General features: G+C 42.6%; 4 protein-coding genes across 5 annotated transcripts; 3 read left to right on the top strand and 1 right to left on the bottom strand.

The window, feature by feature from the left end:
- The first annotated feature begins 270 nt into the window (after nucleotides 1-270).
- Nucleotides 271-6,326, top strand: LOC108603020 (bifunctional glutamate/proline--tRNA ligase). Its single transcript, XM_017991417.1, has 6 exons — nucleotides 271-417; nucleotides 592-1,497; nucleotides 1,553-1,724; nucleotides 1,781-2,846; nucleotides 3,212-5,005; nucleotides 5,066-6,326. Exons 1-6 carry the CDS (start codon nucleotides 375-377, stop codon nucleotides 6,152-6,154), a joined length of 5,070 nt encoding a protein of 1,689 aa, XP_017846906.1. The 5' UTR covers nucleotides 271-374; the 3' UTR covers nucleotides 6,155-6,326.
- A 2,199-nt stretch (nucleotides 6,327-8,525) lies between these two features.
- On the top strand, nucleotides 8,526-12,834 carry LOC108603771 (putative fatty acyl-CoA reductase CG5065). 2 transcript variants are annotated; one of them, XM_017992858.2, is made up of 6 exons: nucleotides 8,526-8,630; nucleotides 9,958-10,222; nucleotides 11,239-11,633; nucleotides 11,697-11,806; nucleotides 11,866-12,307; nucleotides 12,369-12,831. In XM_017992858.2, exons 2-6 carry the CDS (start codon nucleotides 9,998-10,000, stop codon nucleotides 12,784-12,786), a joined length of 1,590 nt encoding a protein of 529 aa, XP_017848347.1. In that variant the 5' UTR covers nucleotides 8,526-8,630; nucleotides 9,958-9,997; the 3' UTR covers nucleotides 12,787-12,831. The 2 variants fall into 2 exon arrangements, with proteins under 2 accessions (XP_017848347.1, XP_033149808.1); XM_033293917.1 differs by lacking the exon at nucleotides 8,526-8,630 and adding an exon at nucleotides 9,692-9,831 and having other exon boundaries at nucleotides 12,369-12,834.
- Nucleotides 12,835-12,930: 96 nt separating this feature from the next.
- LOC108603773 (SUMO-activating enzyme subunit 1) lies at nucleotides 12,931-14,228 on the top strand. Its single transcript, XM_017992860.1, has 3 exons — nucleotides 12,931-13,110; nucleotides 13,175-13,603; nucleotides 13,658-14,228. The coding sequence occupies exons 1-3, from the start codon at nucleotides 12,998-13,000 to the stop codon at nucleotides 14,133-14,135; spliced, it is 1,020 nt and encodes a 339-aa protein (XP_017848349.1). The 5' UTR covers nucleotides 12,931-12,997; the 3' UTR covers nucleotides 14,136-14,228.
- Nucleotides 14,219-15,706, bottom strand: LOC108603772 (26S proteasome non-ATPase regulatory subunit 13). The gene is made up of 4 exons (XM_017992859.1): nucleotides 15,516-15,706; nucleotides 15,334-15,447; nucleotides 14,744-15,274; nucleotides 14,219-14,686 (listed from the first exon to the last, which is right to left on the bottom strand). Exons 1-4 carry the CDS (start codon nucleotides 15,623-15,625, stop codon nucleotides 14,293-14,295), a joined length of 1,149 nt encoding a protein of 382 aa, XP_017848348.1. The 5' UTR covers nucleotides 15,626-15,706; the 3' UTR covers nucleotides 14,219-14,292.
- Between the last annotated feature and the right edge of the window lie 258 nt (nucleotides 15,707-15,964).

The raw sequence follows: 15,964 nt of genomic DNA, 5'->3' as shown, positions 1-15,964 counted from the left end.
GTGAATGACAGCAACTATTTACGTCTTGATCAACACTTCGTCTTTGCAAATAATCAAAAATAAGTTTGTTTTGTAGCCGGTTTTTACTTTTCAGATCTTAGAATTGATTATCATGGACCACTTACCGGCTTCTTTACAAATGGCAAAGCTTTTCAGCATATATGAGCTGAAAGGAAACTAAAAACAGTAATAAAAACATCACAGATGGGGTCATGTGTTGCCAACTTCATTGTATTATACTATCGTTGCGGCCGTCGTGATTTGCAGCGCTAACTTTTGCCATCACTAAAAGTCAGCAACGTAAACAGCAGCGCATACTTAAGGCGTGCAATTTCATAATTTTGAAATTAGTTTGCTAACGAAAATACGAGAACATGTCGATAAAGCTAAAAGCCAACGTCAATAACCCGCCCATAAGTAAGTGCAGCTGATGAAATGCATGTGATATAAACAAAACAAAAGGTTGCAATAATAGTGAGGTTATGATAACATTAGTACTACGCGAATTTATCTATTATTGGTCACAATTTTATCCAATTATTGCATCAGTTTTTATCAATTAACCCTTTGCAACTTCCTGTATATAATCAGGTGGCTTGGCAACAGCGCATCTGATTAACTCAACCGTGCCGGTTGAAATCATCTGGGGCAAGGAGACCTCGCTGCAGTTCCCAGACAACCGAGTGCTTGTCTGCCACTCTAACAACGATGTATTGCGCGCGCTGGCACGTGCTGCACCTGAGCTCAAGCTGTATGGTGAAACTGCCATTGAGCGTACACAGATTGATCATTGGTTATCGTTCTCGCTAACTTGTGAGGATGACATCTCCTGGGCCATGTCCTTCCTAGACAAGTCCATTGCACCAGTGACCTATTTGGTAGCCAACAAGCTGACCATTGCTGACTTTGCTCTGTTCAACGAAATGCACTCGCGGTATGAGTTCCTAGCAACTAAAGGAATTCCTCAACATGTGCAGCGCTGGTACGATCTGATAAATGCCCAGCCGCTGATACAAAAGGTGCTGCAGTCACTGCCGGCAGAGGCGCGCGTCAAACGTAGCGTCGCCGAGTCCGCACCAGCCAAGAGCGGCGAGCGCAAGCAGGAGGGCAAGTTCGTGGAGCTGCCAGGTGCTGAAATGGGCAAAGTGGTTGTGCGCTTTCCACCAGAAGCTTCTGGCTATCTCCATATTGGACACGCCAAGGCAGCGCTGCTGAACCAATACTATGCGCTGGCCTTCCAAGGCACGCTCATCATGCGATTCGACGACACCAATCCTGCGAAAGAAACTGTAGAATTTGAGAATGTTATTCTGGGCGACTTGGAGATGCTGCAAATCAAGCCAGATATATTTACACATACCTCCAACTATTTCGATCTCATGCTGGACTACTGTGTGCAAATGCTGAAAGAGGGCAAAGCCTACGTGGACGATACGCCACCAGAGCAGATGAAACTGGAACGCGAACAGCGCGTCGAATCTGCCAATCGCTCTAACTGTTAGTATATTTTTGGTAAACTTATATTAGATTTGATGCATAAATGCAATTACAGCTGCGGATAAAAATCTGGCATTGTGGCAGCAGATGGTGCAGGGCACAGAAGCTGGCCAAAAGTGTTGTGTGCGCGCCAAAATCGACATGTCGTCACCCAATGGCTGCATGCGTGATCCGACCATCTACCGCTGCAAGAACGAACCACATCCACGCACAGGCACCAAATACAAGTAAGTCTGCATGCGATTAGCTAAATAATATTTATATTAAAATTTGGTTTTTTTAGGGTGTATCCTACCTATGACTTTGCCTGCCCAATTGTCGATGCCATTGAGAATGTTACGCACACACTGCGCACAATGGAATATCACGATCGTGACGATCAGTTCTACTGGTTTATAGATGCATTGAAGCTCCGCAAGCCTTACATCTGGGAATACAGTCGCCTCAACATGACCAATACGGTACTGTCCAAGCGAAAGCTTACCTGGTTTGTTGACTCTGGCCTGGTGGACGGCTGGGATGATCCACGCTTTCCAACAGTGCGTGGCATTATTCGACGTGGTATGACTGTCGAGGGATTGAAAGAGTTCATCATTGCTCAGGGCAGCAGCAAGTCTGTGGTGTTCATGAATTGGGATAAGATCTGGGCCTTTAATAAGAAGGTGATTGACCCAATTGCACCAAGATATACGGCATTGGAGCACGACAAGCGCATTATTGTCAACGTGGCCGGCGCCAAGCTTGAAAAGATACAAGTGCCTGTGCATCCCAAGGACGAGAAGCTGGGCACCAAGACCGTTACCATAGGTCCTCGCATTTATATTGACTATGCTGACGCTGAGGCTCTAAAGGAAGGCGAGAATGCCACATTCATCAACTGGGGCAATCTGCTTATAAAGAAGGTGGTCAAGAATGCCAGCGGAGTAATTACATCTGTGGATGCTGCGCTTAATTTAGACAATAAGGACTTTAAGAAGACGCTCAAGCTGACCTGGTTGGCTGTGGAGGATGATGCCAGTGCTTATCCGCCCACCTATTGCGTCTACTTTGACAACATCATTAGCAAAGCTGTGCTCGGCAAGGACGAAGACTTCAAGCAGTACATTGGTCACAAGACACGCGATGAAGTACAAATGCTGGGCGATCCTGAACTCAAGAAATGTAAAAAGGGCGACATCATACAGCTGCAGCGTCGTGGTTTCTTCAAAGTGGACAACGCTTATGCGCCGCCCAGTCCCTACTCGAATGTCGCCTCGCCAATCATTCTGTTCTCCATACCTGATGGTCATACCAAGGATATGCCGTCATCGGGCCTAAAGATGAATGCAGGTGCAGCCGGAGCACCAGCGGTAAGTAAACAAAATACTGAGAGTGCATATCAGCTGTTTCAGTTGCTCACTGATTCTCTCTCACAGTGATATCGATTCAATGCAAGTAACTGTCACGGTATTTAACAATCACTGTTCACTGCAGTCACTTGCTCATCTCTGTATGCTTAGGGCCTAAACGGCTACGAAACAAGAAACCTGTTGTTTGTTGTTGTCTCTTGTCAAATTAAACTTGCGTTCGTTCGTTTGGTGTTTTGCTTGAATGCTCAATGAACAAGAAGAAGACAAAAGGTAGGGCAGTGGAGTTGCGACTGTTTTATCTCACACGTTGACACGTATTCAAAAAAAAAAACTTAAGATACAAACTTTTTTAAATTTGCTTGCAGACTGCCAATAATAAAACTGACTCAAAGGCTGCAGATTTGGATAAACTGATAGTACAACAGGGCGATCTAGTGCGTGAGCTTAAAGGCAAAAAGGCAGCCAAAGAGCAAATTGACGTTGCAGTAAAGAAGCTGCTCAGTCTTAAGGCAGACTATAAGGCAGCAAGTGGAAGTGACTGGAAACCAAATCAAGCACCAGCAGCTGCACCGGCTACTCCTACAGCAGCAGGTTCTTCAAACGCTGCCACTGTAAACGCGGACATAGTCAAGCAAGGCGACTTGGTGCGTGATCTGAAGGCCAAGAAGGCAGCCAAGCCAGAAATTGACGCTGCCGTCAAGCGTTTGCTGGAACTGAAGGCTCAGTATAAAACAGTCACTGGACAGGACTGGAAGCCAGGTACTGTTGCAGCAGCTGCAGTACCAGCTCCACAAGCAGCAACCAAAAGCTCCACAGCGTCTACAGCCGTTGCTGATAAGCTGGCAGAGATTGCCGCTCAGGGCGATAAGGTGCGTGAACTAAAGACAGCCAAGGCAGATAAAGCAACTGTTGAAGCTGCTGTTAAGCAACTGCTTAGCTTGAAAGCTGATTACAAGCAGCTGACTGGACAGGACTGGAAACCAGGCACTGTTGCGCCAGTTGTGGTTAAGCAAGAGAAGTCACCGGAACCCGCTGCCGCCAGCGCTGTAGCCACATTGTTGGGCAAGATTACACAGCAGGGCGATAAGATACGCCAGCTTAAAACTGCCAAGTCGGAAAAGTCACTGGTAGAGGCCGAGGTAAAGCTACTCTTGGCGCTTAAGACGGACTACAAGAGTCTCACGGGTCAGGAGTGGAAACCAGGCACCGTTGCTCCCGCTGCGTCTGCACCTGTAGCTACCATAGATCTGACTGCTAGCGATACTAGTGCTGTTGGTGATATTTTGAACAAAATTCAAGCTCAAGGCGATAAGATACGCCTACTGAAGTCTGCAAAGGCAGCCAAGGCAAGCATTGACCCTGAAGTGCAAACGTTGTTGGCGTTAAAGGCCGAGTACAAGCAGGCAAGTGGCAAGGATTGGACACCAGACGCTAAAGTGGAAGTGAAAACAGAGATGTCGTCGCCAAGCAAGGAACAACTCACCCAGGAGGTCAACGCGCAGGGTGAAAAGGTGCGTGCGGCCAAGACAAGTGGTGCAGCCAAAGATATAGTTGATGAGGAAGTGCGCAAGCTGTTAGCGCTCAAGGCCAAGTACAAGGATGTGACTGGCACAGATTTTCCTGTAGCTGGACGTAGCGGCGGCGGTGGTGCTGTCAAGAAACCTGCCAAGGAGGCACAACCAAAGCCTGCTAAGCCCGTCAAGAAGGAGGTTGATGCAAACTCGGCTGTTAAAAAGCAAACCCGTTTGGGTCTGGAGGCCACCAAGGAAGAAAATCTTCCCGACTGGTACTCGCAAGTTATAACTAAGGGCGAGCTTATCGAATACTATGATGTCTCTGGCTGCTATATTCTACGTCCTTGGTCCTTTGCCGTATGGAAGAGCATCAAGAACTGGTTCGATGCGAAAATTACGGACATGGGCGTACGTGAGTGCTACTTCCCCATCTTTGTCTCAAAGGCCGCCTTGGAGCGTGAGAAGACGCATATTGCGGACTTTGCGCCAGAGGTGGCGTGGGTAACCAAGTCCGGTGAATCGGATCTGGCTGAGCCCATTGCTGTGCGTCCTACCTCTGAAACGGTTATGTATCCTGCCTACGCCAAGTGGATACAGTCCTACAGAGACTTACCCATACGCCTCAATCAGTGGAACAATGTTGTCGTAAGTATCAGCAGCAATAAAAACATTAGCCTTCACTAAGTTTATTTTCTTTGCCTGCAGCGTTGGGAATTCAAGCATCCGCAACCGTTCCTGCGCACGCGCGAGTTCCTCTGGCAGGAGGGCCATACAGCGTTTGCCAGCAAGGCTGAGGCCGACAAAGAGGTGCTGGAAATTCTCGATTTGTATGCGCGCATCTACACGGATCTGCTGGCCATACCCGTGGTGAAGGGCCGCAAGACCGAGAAGGAAAAGTTTGCCGGTGGCGACTACACCACCACCGTGGAGGCTTTCATCTCTGCCTCGGGTCGCGCTATACAGGGAGCCACCAGTCATCACTTGGGCCAAAACTTTAGCAAAATGTTTGAGATTGTCTACGAAGACCCAGAGACGCAGCAAAAGCAGTATGTCTATCAGAACTCCTGGGGCATTACCACGCGCACCATCGGCGTCATGATTATGGTGCATGCTGACAATCAAGGCTTAGTACTGCCACCGCATGTGGCCTGCAATCAGGCTATTATTGTGCCCTGCGGCATCACTGTGAACACCAAGGATGATGAGCGTGTCAAGCTGCTCGATGCCTGCAAGCAGCTAGAGCGACGCTTATCTGGCGCGGGCGTCCGTTGCGAAGGCGACTACCGCGACAACTACTCGCCTGGCTGGAAGTTCAATCACTGGGAGCTCAAGGGTGTGCCCATACGCATTGAGCTGGGTCCCAAGGATCTGCAGGCGCAACAGATTGTTGCTGTGCGACGTGACACTGGCGAGAAGTCAACAATTGCACTTGCCGATGTGGAGAAGAAAATCCCAGCGCTGCTCGAGACCATACACGAAAGCATGCTGGCCAAGGCGCAACAGGATCTCAGCTCACACACCAAACTGGCCAAGACATGGACCGACTTCTGCAGCCTGCTCGAGCAGAAGAACATGCTGCTCTCGCCGTTCTGCGGCGACGAGGCTTGCGAGGATAAGATCAAGGCAGATAGCTCTCGCGGCGAAGAAGCCGAGCCAGGTGCACCAGCCATGGGCGCCAAGTCGCTGTGCATACCCTTCGAGCAACCAGCGCCGATTGCCAGCAACGACAAGTGCATCAATCCTGCCTGCACCAACAAGCCCAAGTTTTACACGCTGTTTGGACGCAGTTACTAAGAGATTCAATTCAAATATTTTTACAACACGCTGATCAATGACCCAACATAATTTTTGTATTCATCTCTATTTAAACGTTACAAATTTTATTCAATGAAATCAAGTGAATTCAAACTCCATGCGGACTTTTGTTAATAACCAAAAAAAATATATTAAAAGCATAAATCCTTAAACCAACAATTTAAGTTTGCCATTTTCTTTCTTCTCTTAATTTGATTATGACTGGCTAATTGACTCGAAATTAAGTCATCATCAGGAATTCCCTTAATATTCCACTGTATAGTTAATTATTTATCCTTACCTTGTAATTATTTATCTGTATTGCTTATGAGCTGGCTCAACAGCACTTTACAAGTGAGTCACATGCACATGTAAGACATTGTTAGTTTTATTCAAAAACTGGTTTATAGTTGAGCTTGTAAGCGGCTTGAAGCAGAAAACTACAAGTGCTGGGCATCCTTAAAGCTTTCACAGCTTAAACTTAATTTATGGGCTGTTGAGACAGCATTGGCCGTAAGGCTAATGAATATTTATTAAAAGCTGAGCTACGTCATAGAAACCACTTTTACCTTTACCTGCCCATAATTTGCGTTGGAGTACATTGGCTTATGTTTTAAGAACACGCTTTATAAATTCCGTTTACAACTGCGTACGTGGGTAATCATACCAGGAAAGCGTTAGCAAGAACAAGTTGCCATTAATATGCATATTTATCTACTTGTGTACATAAGCCATATCTTATTGTGTATTTGCTTTGGCTAAATATCAATTCCAACTTGATTTGAATTTGAATTCGAAAGCGCACACCTCAACAGACTCCAGCCATAAGCGTACCGATCAAATCAAAAGCAAGCTCGTACACAAGAATTAATTTGCCATACAACAAAAAGTGAATTTGCTGATTTTCTACAAATAGCACTGGTTGCCAAATTGTTTGCATAATCTCAAGCTGTGGGGCTGAGCAAGCGCTTGTGTCTGACATAAATTGAAGTAGGCGTAGTTGTGGATATTTGTAATTTACTGGAAATAATATTTTTAATGGGGTTTCCATTCATTTTATATTAGTGTGGTTTAACTTGCATGTTAATAATAATGGAAATCTTTAATAAAAACTTTAGTGTCAATATAAATCGAATATAAAAATGTATTTATTCATTTTGTTGTTCATACAAATTGAACAATTTAAAACGTGTCAGAGATCACAAAAAATAATTTTTCCGTTCTTTTATGAACAAATTTAAATTGAACAATTTGCAACAGTGTGATAAATCTAACGTTGTGTCTAAAATTTCATATGTAGATGACGAGATCAACGCACTTCCTTAGTTTACAGAACTAATTAGATGAGTCGGCTAGTTATGATCCAAAGTCAAAGTCGAATTAAATTATGTCATCGTGAGAAGTCAAGCGTAAAGCCTAAAAGCCAATAACCAGTGCAATATACTTATAAAATAAAAACGTAACGGGTAGAATGTTAAGATACGCTTCCCAAGGTCAGCATTGTTGTTATTGTTTGCTGGTACCATTTTCTTCGTCGATAGCGCGTGTGGCTTCTCTCCAAGACACGGGATAACATAACCGTCAGTATCAGCCAACCCGTTTTGATATTCATGAATAAAGTTTTTTTTTTATTACCTTTCCATGTAGATCAGGTTCGCAAAAATCGTTGTGTTTTTGCTTGGCAAAAAAATACCTGTGTATGTATGAACAGACATGTTTAGTTGTCTTTAATGCAGCGCCTGCATTGGATGATGATGCAGTTTTCGTTTTTAGGGTCGCCTCCAAAATGACTTGACTGGCTGGCCTTGGCTTGGCTCAGCTCTTGATGCAGCGCTGCAGTCGTCTTGGCTAGTTGAATGCCAGTCCTTTTTCTGGCAAACTACATACATACATATGTATTTATTTTTATTTATTTATTTTGTTTGTATTTTGCTGCACAGTTGAGTGGATAATTAGCTTGTCGCCAAGCATTGCCCTTCACATCTGTGGCTAGTTACATATAAAAATTATATAAAACTAAGAGTGGAAACTAACTATAATTGTTGTCATTTAAATAAGCTTGATTATGTATATTGAACAATGTTTATTGCTTGAATTTTCGCCGCTATTGGGATTACCCGGAAAGCCGCAACTTAAACAAAGTTTTCAAAAGCTCACTACACACAGACACGCACACTCACACACACACACACACACACACACACACACACACACACACACAGACACACCTGTTGCCGCGCGTACGCGCTACGCTGCGCAGCAACCGCAAATCATGTTATCTATGTATTGGTGTGAGCGTGTATCTGTGACGCCGTCGTTGAATTTCCTTTACGGCGACTATAACTTCAAGCCAATTGCCAGCTTTGAACTCAGTCGTGGCTGAGTATTCAACGCTTGCAAATTGAAAAAAAATATACTTAAAGCAGTAGCGAGTGCGCGCAAGAACTTAGGAAAATAAATAAAAATCAAATTTCATGTGAGTTTTTCGTTTGTGCTGTGTGTTAAACAAGTGACGTTAATTTATAAAGCTAACTATTTGCTAAAAATGCGCTAAGCAGTCGCTAAATATAAGTTCCACTAGCTGCAATCCTTAAACAAAACGCCAATCCAAAACACACAGCATTGTGTTTAATTAATAAATATTCTGTGAAAATCAAGTGCTTACCTACTAAGCAAAGAGTTGGAATTAAATGCAAATAAATAAAACTGCACTAGTGTCTCAATTTGCGTGTGTGAATTTGTAAATTACACACAGATGTATGTACTGCGTACATTTGTTTCGTTAACCTGGTCAACAGTGGCGTGGCGCGTGAGAAGTGCCTTGCAATTGTTTTCTATGAAAATCTGCAGCCTTTGTACTAATGGCAGTGCAAAACCGTTAATCATAATGGCAAATACGAATTTGTGCATATTTGCCCATAACTCGTACTCGCTGAAATATTGCAGTCAATGCTAAAAAGGAAAACAGAAGCAATTGCAACATTAATACCAATCACAAATTCAAGTTTGTTTTCTAAGTCTTTTGTTTTTGAAAGAATTTCGCAATGTTGGCTAATTATTAAACAATAATAACTAAAAATGATAAATGCTAATTGCTTTTGCGTAATTGTGTTAATTAAATATATGAATTTAAGCATGATTAGGTTGATTTAGTTTTGAACTCACAAAAGAGGGCTCGACCTACATGGCGTATGAAATTTTGTTGCAATTGAAATTGAAATTGCAATGAAAGCAAATTACTTTTGGACAATAACTAAAGTAACAAAAACACCTTAAACTGTCTTTTAACCTAATAAACATATTTTTAAATCGAGTAACTTTATTAGCGACATGTTAAAATCAAAATACTTTCTCACTTTAAAGAAATGCCGACTTACTATATAAACAAGTCGTTGGCCACCTTAACCCACTAACTTACTAAGGCAATGTGCGCAATGAGATATGAAAAGCAAATGAAAAGAAAACAACAAATGTTGTTAACAAATAAGCCAGCTGTTAAAAGGCAGGGTCTTTAAACTTATGACTGTGATTTTGTTTACTCATCTACTCATAATGACTCTGATGGGAAACAAAAGTGTAAACAGAGTACAAAAATCCCTTAATGGCAATTACGTATGTACGTGCGTTTCTTCAACGACGAACAGTAGCTGCAATACATTGGATAATTGTTTGTTATTGTTAGTTGACATTGAAATTGAAATAGAATAGTGTGGAGTAGGTTAAGCAAGCACTCAACAGAGTGCAACTCAATTTGCTATAACAATTGACTAATGGCACAGAAATCTTTGAACATACCATTGCAGCTGTTGCTGCTCCACCTCAGACGCCGTCTTTTGTAGCAGCATGGAAGCATTGACAAGCATTGAAGAGGACGCCGGTGTATCCCAAATAGCGCAGTTCTATGCGGGCAAGACTATACTCATTACAGGTGCCACCGGCTTTATGGGCAAGGTGCTGGTGGAGAAATTGCTGCGCAGCTGTGCTGAACTGAAGGCAATCTATCTGTTAATACGCACCAAGAAGGGCGTCGAGCCGAGCGTGAGAAAAGAGCAGTACTTCAAGTGTGTCGTAAGTAGAAAGAGAAAGGAAGACAAAGTGAGAAGTGTGTTGATAAATTAGATCTATTAAAAGCCAATCCAGTTTGTTTAATATTAATGCAGAGTATGCCAGTGTTGAGACTTTTAATTGCTTGGAATGTGCATCTAAAAGGTCATAGAACCATAGTTAATACAAATAAATTCCTGTTGAATAAAAATGCTTCAGGTGCCTGCAATTTACAGTTGACTTCACGATTTGTTGTAAAATATAATAATAACTTTAGCTCTGCTCATTAAGACTGGCACATAAAATTGCAATTGTTAGCCAATTTAATTAGCCATACTAAAGTATACACATGATTTGGAAAGCATCTCTTACAATCCCCATGCCCATTGCCCAGAGGCCCAATAATGCAACACTCGTGTGCACGCGCATGTAATAGCAGAGAAATAATTAAAGACACGTTTGTTAAACCTTGGAAACATAATGTCAATAACAATTTCCATTGAACCAAGTTCTGCTTCAAGACTTTTAATACAATTCCGAGTTGTCTAGCATTGTGGCTAAGTGTAACATTTAATGCGCTCGCATTAAGTTGTAAATTTACAGAAATTACCAGCAAATATGAATACAAAAAATATATACGTAACTTTTATAAGTCAAGGTAAGCGTTATTGCTGGTGAAGAAAAAACAAAACAAAATCCAAAATTAATATGACTTTACATTTTTGTCAGGTTGCAAACGTATTAGGCGGTTCTTAGCACCAACTATGAAATGAATTACACACACGGGCGTAGCCAGGATGTAATGTAGGGGAGCAGAGGCTTGAAAATATTTCCTAATATGTTGATTGCATAGAGTTTTGGTTATTACAATTTTCAATTTCTTATACACTGGACAGTATTTATTATAATTTTCCAGAATTTGTACTTCAATTTTCGTAAACTTTCGCTACATGACTGCGCTCATGATTACACATATATATATGTGTGTACAGTTTGCTCTTGCGTTGGAGCGCCTAATTAATAACTGTAAATCTTTGCAGATTTTTAGCAAGCTGTTGGAGAAAAATCCCGAGATCATAAATAAAGTGAGCGTGGTTAAGGGTGACGTCTTGGAGCCGAACCTTGGCCTGAGCCAAAATGACATAAATACGCTTGCCTCCAATGTGGAAATTGTGTTCCACTGTGCGGCAAATGTGCGCTTCGATCAACCGCTGCGTCCCATGGTCAATATGAATGTGGTGGGCACGCTCAAGCTGCTGCAACTCGCAGAGAAGATGAGTCAGCTGGTGGCGCTTGTACATGTCTCCACCTCATATTGCCAGTGCAACGAGAGCGTGCTGGAGGAGCGCGCCTATGCCGCACCACAAAATCCCTTTACCATCATTGAAATGGTCGAGACAATGGACGACGCTGCCCTGGCGGAAATAACACCCAAGTAAGTGCAGGTTTAGTCAGCAGCAGTGAAGTACCTTCGGTATATACCGGTTTGAATTTACAGGTTGCTCAACGGCTTGCCGAACACGTACGCTTACAGCAAGGCACTCTCGGAAGATTTAATTTGCAGATACAACAAAAAGCTGCCTATAATTGTCACAAGGCCTTCCATTGGTATGTCGCTTGGGCTTACTTCAATTTACATTGACACGCCTATTTGATTCTTTGCTTAGTTACGGCAGCTATACACGAGCCCCTGCCCGGTTGGATTGAGGGCGTTAATGGACCCACTGGCCTGATGATTGGCGCAGCACGCGGCGTCATTCGCTCGATGCACTGCAATCCAGACTATGCATCCACTGTGATACCCGTCGACAAGGCCATCAATGGCATGATACTCTGTGGCTACCAACGCGCCAAGGTCGCCACTACATCGCAGAGTGAGGTGGAGTTTTGTAATCTGTGCATTTCCAGCAAGGCACTCATGTCCTGGGGCGAGAGCATTGAGACGGGTCGCAAGTTTTTCTATGTTACACCCCTAAGCTTTGCACTCTGGTATCCCGGTGGCTCTATTAAACGAAATTATTTCCATCACATGCTCTGTGTCATCTTTCTTCACTACTTGCCTGCTTACTTTATTGACTTCTGGCTGTTTCTCTTTGGGCAAAAGCCTTTGTAAGTTGCAATTACATAGAGTACAAAATCCTTATTGAACTTAACATTTCCTTGTTCTTAGTTTGGTTAATGTACAACGCAAAATATCCACTGGCCTAAAACTTCTTCAGTACTACACCACAAGAGACTGGGATTTTAGGAATGAAAGGTTCCAGCAGATGAGCAGTCAGCTGAATATCACGGATCAGGAAATATTCGACACTTCTGTTAGTCAGGTAAACTGGGAAACCTACATTAGCAACTATATACGTGGAATGCGCACATATATTCTCGGTGAGAGCGATGCCACAATTCCGTATGCCAAGAAAGTTTTGCGACGCCTCTACATACTGGACTGGGTGGCCAAGATTCTGTTATTCACTTTAACATTTTGGTTCTTATGGACACACTTAGATGGATTTGTAGAGAAAAGTGATGCCTTTATCAGGTCGTCATTGCAAATTATCTATAATGAACGTAATAGTACATTGTTTACATAATTACTCATTTTTTTATAAATAAACATTTTTAAATATAAGCGCGCAAAAGTGTGCCCGTATACTGTTTAAATGAAATTGATTGAAGTCGATAAGTATATCTTGTCAATTGTTATCGGGTTGTATTTACCTGTTATCGGTCATTGTGCATACATAGCGTTTTCGGCGTTCATTTTTCTGCAAACATTCGCTACTTTTAATAAAAACCTTAAATATGAAAATGGACGTAGATGTTGTACTTAGTGCGTCTGGCATCGAGCTTACCGAAGCTGAAAATGAGCTGTACGACAGACAGATTCGACTTTGGGGATTGGAATCACAAAAGCGGTAAGTTTGCCGGCGTTTTTACTCTAAGCAAACAATAAGGATATGTGTTAAATTTTTACTGCAGACTGCGCACAGCTAAAATACTCATTTCTGGATTGAATGGTCTTGGTGCTGAGATTACCAAGAATATAATACTGTCCGGTGTTAATTCGGTCAAACTGCACGATGACCAGATAGTCACTGAAGCCGACTTCTGTTCACAATTCCTCGCTGCGCGTGATTCATTGGGGTCCAATCGTGCTGAGGCATCGCTGGAGCGCGCACGTGCACTCAATCCCATGGTGGACATATCTGCTGATACACAGCTTCTTAAAGATCGGGACTCGGACTTCTTCAAACAGTTTGATGTCGTGGTCATAAATGGCGAAAATAATAATGAATTGCAGCGCATTGACACCATATGTCGCAAGATCGGCGTCAAGTTCTTCGCCACCGATGTTTGGGGCATGTTTGGCTTTCACTTTGCTAGTCTACAAAAGCACTGCTATGTTGAGTAAGTTTTAAAACCCATGCAAAATACAATTATCTGAATAATGTATCTCCCTAGGGACGTCTTCAAGTACAAGGTTGTTTCGAAGCCAAATGAAAAGGTTAAATGCGAAACTGTCGCTACACCTGTGCAACGCGATGTGGAATATCCAGAGTACGCAGTTTGGCTCAACTTTGATATCAATGCTCAAAAATATCAGCGCAAATTGAAGCGTGATGGACCCGGCATTATATTGCTGCGAGTGCTACAGACTTTCCGCAGCACATATAACCGCGACCCCAGTTACAAAACTAGACAGACAGACATAGAACTGCTGCAGAAGATTCGCGATGAAGTGATGCCCAACTCTGCATTGTCCGATGAAGCATTTGAGTTGGTTTTTGCACAAATATCTCCAGCGGTTGCAGTTGTTGGCGGCGTCGTTGCCCAAGAGGTTATTAAAGTAGTGACCAAAATGGAAGCTCCCCATCGAAATCTTTTTATATTCAATCCTGAGACCTGCATGGGTTATGTGGAAACCCTTGGCTGCAATTGAGCGAACGAATCGATTCCAATATGCATTAGTTTCTATAAATTTTAACATTTTATAAAAAATCTTCTAACAAGAAAAACACATTATTTTTAATGTTGCATTATGCATGTCTTGGTTTAATACAAAAAGCATAAATGCAAGGAGGCAAACTTATGTATAATTAATTTGTAAGAATTTCAGCGGCGCGATTCTCCATTAGTTTCTCCATATTAGTAATGGCGCCCATCCACGTGTCCAGTGTGCCGGCCATGCCTACGATCTGATCGCGATTCAGCACACGTGGCTGCACCCAAGACATGTTGACAACTCCAGCCACCTGATCAATCTCACCACGCACAAGATCTAAAGCCAATGCCTTCATAATCAGAAATTCAACCTCCTTTGCAGGCAGTTTGGTTTCATTGGCGATGTCTGCAAACGAAATGGCGCGCTCGATGGCCGAACGCTTGAAAGTCATTTCCATAAGACAGAGTAGTGAAATTTTTTGGCGTAGCTTAACTTCCTGTGCTGCCAGGTCGGGGATCTTTGACCAAATCTTCTTCATGTCATTGAATCTATACAAAAAATGGTTTAAGTTTTTATGCTTATAAATTACCCAAGATAAAACTCACTTGTTAATGTCACCAGTGTTGAATGCCTTCAACAGCTCCACCAGCCATTCGTTTTCTGTGTTGCGCAAAGACTCCAAAATAGGATGAGCCAGCAGTTCACCAATATTATAGACGCCATCACCCAGAAGTGCTGCAAGTCCCAAGAAGAATGCTTGCTGTGGCCACTGCTCCTTTGGGAAGTTGTCCACCGAACATCCCAAAAACTGCAGTCCACAACGATAATATTCACTGTGCTTGCCCACACGGCGATAGTACTGTGATGCCAGCATATAGTATTTGCCATGCACGGGTGTCACGTTGCCCGCCTCCTCGAGGACATCGCGCAGCTCTTCAATTATTTTCTTGGTTGCATTCAAGTCATTCAGATTAGTGAGGTATATGTTGCCCTGCATAACCTGCAAGTACCAAACAGCCTCATCGCAAATCTTTACTTTGTCCTTCATTTTCTCCAGAAATTCAACCGCCTCCTGTTTGTCGCTAATGTTATCCACAACCACTTCGAGTATTTGGATCAAACCATAGGGATTTATTCTGTCAGAAAAGATAAAAGTATGTTTAACTCTGCTGCAAAGAGGAATACAGCTACTTACTTTGTTTCGAAGGTAGCAATAAAGTTTTGATAGAGCTGCAGCAATGCTGTCTCATCTTGCAGCGATTCGTGTTTCACGAAAGTAATAAGTTTGATGGTCAACTCGTTCCACAACCTATAAATTAAAAAGTTTTGTAAATCAGCAATATAGCCTATAAAGCCGCGTTTAAATCGAATACAAACTTCTCATTGTACAACTCTTCAATAAGCGTCCATTCGGCAGCGAGATCTTTGTTTGCGGTTTTCTTTTGTGCTGCCAAGTAAGCAGTAACTGTCGCCTGTGCGTTAGACATTGTTACTGTATTCGTAAAAACGATTTATTCTGACAATCTCTAATTAAAATGTATAAAAAATATATTTCTTTGCACGTATAAAGTAGGCTGAGAAACTTGCAAATCACATTAGAGATGAGAGCAATGGGATTGTTGACCTGTGTTACCGACTATTTTCCGATAAAAAAAGACAAAGCCACAAAATATAGCCGGAATAAAGTTGATAGCGGCCAAAATTTGATTTAAAATTATTTATTTAATACAACAGCTTTAATGCATATTCAATGACCCCCGCCTTGTTCTTCTCACTGTATGTCACCATGGGAATTTTTTTTAAAGTTGAATTAGAATAATTACTGT

This window comes from Drosophila busckii, chromosome 3R, assembly GCF_011750605.1.
Source record: "Drosophila busckii strain San Diego stock center, stock number 13000-0081.31 chromosome 3R, ASM1175060v1, whole genome shotgun sequence".
Lineage (NCBI taxonomy): Eukaryota > Metazoa > Arthropoda > Insecta > Diptera > Drosophilidae > Drosophila > Drosophila busckii.
This window is presented reverse-complemented; position numbering and strand designations above follow the sequence as displayed.

Bases quoted from the DNA above. Each gene is read 5' to 3' on its own strand.
- LOC108603020 (XM_017991417.1), top strand. From the start codon at position 375: ATGTCGATAAAGCTAAAAGCCAACGTCAATAACCCGCCCATAA. The intron at 1,498-1,552 runs GTTAGTATATTT...ATGCAATTACAG, and splicing joins ATCTGCCAATCGCTCTAACT to CTGCGGATAAAAATCTGGCA. The intron at 1,725-1,780 runs GTAAGTCTGCAT...TGGTTTTTTTAG, and splicing joins CGCACAGGCACCAAATACAA to GGTGTATCCTACCTATGACT.
- LOC108603771 (XM_033293917.1), top strand. From the start codon at position 9,707: ATGACTCTGATGGGAAACAAAAGTGTAAACAGAGTACAAAAATCCCTT. The intron at 10,223-11,238 runs GTAAGTAGAAAG...AAATCTTTGCAG, and splicing joins AGCAGTACTTCAAGTGTGTC to ATTTTTAGCAAGCTGTTGGA. The intron at 11,807-11,865 runs GTATGTCGCTTG...TTCTTTGCTTAG, and splicing joins TGTCACAAGGCCTTCCATTG to TTACGGCAGCTATACACGAG.
- LOC108603773 (XM_017992860.1), top strand. From the start codon at position 12,998: ATGAAAATGGACGTAGATGTTGTACTTAGTGCGTCTGGCATCGAGCTT. The intron at 13,111-13,174 runs GTAAGTTTGCCG...TTTTTACTGCAG, and splicing joins GGATTGGAATCACAAAAGCG to ACTGCGCACAGCTAAAATAC. The intron at 13,604-13,657 runs GTAAGTTTTAAA...GTATCTCCCTAG, and splicing joins CAAAAGCACTGCTATGTTGA to GGACGTCTTCAAGTACAAGG.
- LOC108603772 (XM_017992859.1), bottom strand. From the start codon at position 15,625: ATGTCTAACGCACAGGCGACAGTTACTGCTTACTTGGCAGCACAAAAG. The intron at 15,448-15,515 runs GTTTGTATTCGA...TTTAATTTATAG, and splicing joins GAAGAGTTGTACAATGAGAA to GTTGTGGAACGAGTTGACCA. The intron at 15,275-15,333 runs GTAAGTAGCTGT...CTTTTCTGACAG, and splicing joins ATTGCTACCTTCGAAACAAA to AATAAATCCCTATGGTTTGA.